The sequence below is a fragment of the Rhincodon typus genome, unplaced genomic scaffold (assembly GCF_021869965.1).
Source record: "Rhincodon typus isolate 14 unplaced genomic scaffold, sRhiTyp1.1 hic_rhity00006519, whole genome shotgun sequence".
Taxonomy (NCBI): Eukaryota; Metazoa; Chordata; class Chondrichthyes; order Orectolobiformes; family Rhincodontidae; genus Rhincodon; species Rhincodon typus.
The window spans coordinates 4,448-9,589 of NW_025972157.1; the positions used below are offsets into that span (position 1 = coordinate 4,448).

General features: G+C 44.4%; 1 protein-coding gene across 1 annotated transcript in view; it reads left to right on the forward strand.

The window, feature by feature from the left end:
* LOC109924004 (transmembrane protein 272-like) overlaps window positions 1-2,354 on the forward strand; it is a gene marked incomplete at its 5' end in the record, with an annotated part of 6,482 nt that extends 4,128 nt beyond the window's left edge. The window contains one exon of the mRNA XM_048594160.1: window positions 1,916-2,354. Within this exon, the coding sequence (XP_048450117.1) occupies window positions 1,916-2,118 (203 nt within the window). The remainder of the gene's footprint in view (window positions 1-1,915) is intronic.
* Window positions 2,355-5,142: the final 2,788 nt, after the last annotated feature.

Sequence of the window (5,142 nt, forward strand, 5' to 3'; positions counted from 1 at the left end):
GCACATCCCTGGGCACTATGGGACAACTTAGCATGGCCAATCCACCCTAACCTGCACATCCCTGGGCAGGTTCCTTCTTGCTAAACGATGTGATCCTAAATGAATACTTCTCAACAGTATTTACGATGGGGAAGGATATGGAAGGTTGGGTGACTCGGGGAAATAAATATTGATGTCTTGTAAAGAGCCGACATTACAGAAGACTAGGTGCTGGAGGTCTTAAAATGCACATAACCATTCAAGTGTATCCCAGGACTTTGTGGGAAGCCAGGAAAGAAATTGTGGGCCCCCTGATCAGAGATATTTGTATCATCAGTAGCCACAGGTGAGGCTAGAAGACTGGAGGTTGGCTAATGTTGTGCCACTATTTAAGAAAGGTTGTAATGAAAAGCCAGGGAACTATAGACCGGTGAGCTTAACATCAGTGTTGGGTAAGTTGTTGGAAGGGTTTCTGAAAACAGGATTTACATGTACTTGGAAGGGCAAGGACTGATTAGGGATTGTCACCAACGGCTTTTGTGCGTGTCTTACAAATTTGACTGAGTTTTTGAAGAGGTGGACAAGAAGATAGATGAAGGCAGAGTGGTAGACGTTTTTTACATGGTGTTTAGCAAGGCGTTCGAGAAGTGGGAGACTGGTTAGTAAGGTTAGATCACGTGGGATCCAGCCAATTGGATACAGAATTGGCTTGTCAGTAGGAGACAGAAAGTGGTGGTAGAAGGTTGGGTTTCAGTCTAGGGGATCTGTGACCAGCAGTGTGCAGCGAGGAACAGTGCTGGGTCCACTGCTGTTCATCACTAATATGATTGATTTTGGACGAGAATGCAGGAGGCATAGTTAGTAAGTTTGCGGGATGACACCAAAATTGATTTGTATAGCGGACGGTGAAGGAGGTCATCTAAGATCTTGATCAGCTAGGCCGAAGAATGGCAGAAGGAGTTTAATTTAGTTAAATTAAGCATTTTGGTAAGACAGACCAGGGTAGGACTTACACAGTTAATGGGAGGCCCCTGGGGAATGGTGTCAAACAGAGAGACCTAGGGGTTTAAGTGCATAGTTCCTTGAAAGTGATGTCACAGGTAGACAGGGCAGTGAAGAAGGCATTTGGTACGCTTGCCTTCATTGGATAGAGCATTGACTATAGGAGTTGGGACATCGTATTGTAAGTGTACAAGACACTGGCAAGGCCATGTTTGAAGAACTGCGTACAATTCTGGCTGTTCTGCTATAGAAAGGATGCTATTAAACTGGAAAGGATGCAAAAAAGATTTACAAAGATGTTACCATGACTGGAAGGTTTGAGTTATAAGGAGAGGCTGGATAGGCTGGGACTTTATTTTCTGGAGGGTAGGAGGTTGAGAGGTGACCATATAGAGGTTTATAAAATCATGAGGGGGTACAGATAAGGTGAATAATCAAGGTCTTTTCCCCAGGGTGGGGGAGTCCAAAACTAAAGGGTATAGGTTTAAGGTAAGAAGGGAAAGATTTAAAAGGGACTTGAGGGGCAACCTTTTCACACAGAGGGTGGTGCGTGTATGGAACAAGCTGCCAGAGGAAGTGGTAGAGGTGGATACAATGACAACATTTAAAGACATTTGGATAGATGCATGAATAAGAAAGGTTTAGAGGGATATGGACCAAACGCAGGCAAATGGGACTAGTTGAGTTTGGGAAGCCTGGTCAGTATGGGTGAGTTGGGCTGAAGGGCCTATTTCAGTGCTGTATGACTCCATGACTCTAAATCCTGTTTCACAGCGCACATCCAACCAGCCTGAATCTTGAAAACTCAATAAGATGTGAGAGTAAAGATCCTACAGAGTGGTTTTTCAGTTTGAGATGGGAAGAAGGTGTCTCCTCTTAATATCAAAGATATTGAGGATTAAATGTTAAATATTGCATTTCTCTTCACTTCCAGGAAGCGTTTGGATCTACAGCATCTACCAGCCGGATTATATTAACAAAACGTCCCCTAATTACTGCAATAAAACGTTATATCTTTTTGCTTTCTGGGTCACCACTATCATATATATCTTTCTCGGGCTTATGATGGTTTTTGGAATTTGTGCATGTGTTTTAGGTGGAACTGTGATTCTGACCAAGCATTTTTCAAACGCTTGACTAAAGAAAACCTTTGTCCCATTTTAATTTGAGAAATTTGCACCAATTTCCCAGCCATAAACTCTTGGCTTCCGCAGATGAATGATAGCTTTTAGCACTGCGTGTTTTGGACAGCTTTTGAAACAGGTTTCTCACATCTTTCAGTTCTGCACAACCTTCATCTGATGTTTCAGGAAGTAAACTGCACTTTATCTGTTCGTCATTGTGAAACCAATTGATTATGTTTTAAAAACGTTTTGGACTTGTCTGTGATACATTTCAAATAAAAAGCAGCTTCTTAATCAGCGACACCAGTCCTCTCCTTTCTCAACGAAGGATTTTTATAAAAATCTGACTGTGTCAATTTCAGATAAAGGTCGAATTCAGAAAGGCGAGGATTTCAAGTCAGCTAGGGATTTTATCTTTCAGACTATCATATCATAGAATCCCAACAATGTGGAAACAGGCCCTTCGGCCCAACAAGTCCACACTGACCCACCAACTAGTTCAGAGAAAGCGAGATTTCTGAGCCAGCACTCCAACTGATGTTTACTAATTCCTGTAACAGCTCGACAGGAGGGGAGAGGTGAGTGGGTATGGAATTATAGATTCAATATCCCATGATTGAACACCACAAGCCACTAACCAACCAGCATATCTAAACCTCTGTGAAGGAATAGGCTTGCTCAACTTGTTGCAAATTTAGCCTTTCACAAAAGTTCCATGTTTGCATGTTTAACTGAGAGTTAGGTTCAGAAGCTAAAGGAAAAATGTTGTGAAATTTGAAAGGATTCAGAAAAGATTTACAAGGATGTTGGTGGGTTTAGGGGTTTGAGCTACAGAGAGAGGCTGGATGGACTGGGGCTATTTTCCCTGGAGTGTCGGAAGCTGAGGGGTGACCTTATAGAGGTTTACAAAATCGTGAGGGGCATGGATAGGGCAAAAAGACAAGGTCATTTCCCCAGGGTGGGGGAGTCCAAAACCAAAGGTCATAGGTTTAAGGTCAGAGGGAAAAAATTTAAAATGGATGTGAGGGGTAACTTTTTCACACAGAGGATGGTGCGTGTATGGAATGAGCTGCCAGAGGAAGTGGTGGAGACCGGTACAATTACAACATTTAAAAGGCATCTGGATGGGTTATGAATAGGAAAGGTTTAGAAGGAAATGGGCCAAAAGCTGGCAAATGGGACTGGATTAATTTAGGATAGCTTGTCGGCATGGACGAGTTGGGCCAAAGGGTCTGTTTCCGTGCTGTGCATCTCAATGACTCTAAAACTGCAATGATGTGGAGGTGCCGGTGTTGGGACTGGGGTGGGACAAGGTCAGAAATCACACGACACCAGGTTATAGTCCAACAGGTTCATTTGAAAACATAAGTTCTCTGAGCATCACTCCTTCTTCAGGCGTTGGTCTGAGGAGTAAGACTCTGAAAGCTCGTGTCTTCAAGTAAACCTGTCGGACTATAACCTGGATGCTGTGTGACTTCTGATTTAAAGCTGCAAAACCTTCACAACTGGGAAAGCAATTTTATTCAAACAACAAAAAGAAATTGCTGGAGAAACTCAGCAGGGTCCAGAGCGCATGTGGAGAGAGAAAGCGGAGTTTATGTTTCTTGGGTTGCTGGATCCGAAACGTTAACTCCGCTTTCTCTCTCCACAGATGCTGCTAGACCCCACTGAGTTGCTCCAGTAATTTCTGCTTTTGTTTCTGATTTCCAGCATCAGCTGGTCTTTGCTTTCTTTCATTCGGCAATTCTTGTCAGTTTGACTTCAATTAACGAACCATGCCCTTAAGACCATCAGAAATAGGAATGGGAGCAGGCCCCATCAGGCCCCTTGAGACTGCTCTGCCACTCAATAGGATTGTGACTCATCCAACTCTCCTCCCGTCCACGTTCCTGCCCTTTCCCCTGTAACCCTTGATACCTCAAATTATCAAGAATCTGTCTCAGTCTTCAATATACACACGGGACTCTGCCCCGCACAGCTCTCTGTGGCAGGGACTTTGAAAGGCGCACAGCCCTCTGAGAGAAGAAATTCCACCTGTATTAAAGCCATGAAAACTGCAGGGCTAGAAATTTGAGCAAAGTAGGACATTTCACAGGGCAAATAGGACATTTCCTCACAGTCATAGAGTCATGCAGCACAGAAACAGACACTTCGGTCTAACAAGTCCATGCTGAACATAATCCCAAACTGAACAAGTCCTGCCTGCCTGCTCTTGGCCCATATCCCTGCAAACTTTCCAATTCATGTACTTATCCAAATGTCTTTTAAACGTTGTAACTGTACCTGCATCCATCACTTCCTCTGGACATTCATTCCACGTGCGAATCACCCTCTGTGTAAAAAAATTGCCTCTCATGTCTTTCGCTCAAAACAGCTTGCGCTTGCAATGAAATTGCAGTCAATTTACTCAAACTCTCACAGGCAGTTTCAGTGCCGAAAGCCAATCAGTCCATCACAGCTGTACTAGCTCTCCAAGTTGGCAATGCGCCCAGTGTGTCTGCCCCCTGCCTTCTCCCACAGGCATTGCATGTATGTCCTTTAATGGTGATTTCAGGTTAGCCTGCCTGCACCACACTCTCAAGCAGCACATTCCAAACTCCCAACCACTCGCGTTGAAAACATTTATCCCTCATGTCACCTTTAACTGGTTTTTACAGGTTCCCTCAAACTTGCGCCCTCTCAGTGAGACTAGGAGCAGGTGTGGTGCTTCGGAGATAAAACTGGTCCTCGACAGTTTGGATCTCCTCTCCCGCAGGAAGTGTGAGCACTCGGTCACAGAATTGAATCTCAGATCCATTCAGAAATGGATGCAGTGCACGATGAAGACTGCACTGCGCGGTTTTGTAACCTCTGGCCATAGTCATATGCTGCTGAAATCGATGTTGGCTAACACCGCTCTATTTAGGTAAGATCGGCTGAGGTTACCGTGAATCATGTCATCAGACTTCCTACAGAGTGGAAGCAGGCCATTCAGCCCATCAAGTCCACAAATGACTCTCCGAAGAGTATCCCACCCAGACACCCCGCCCCCATCCCT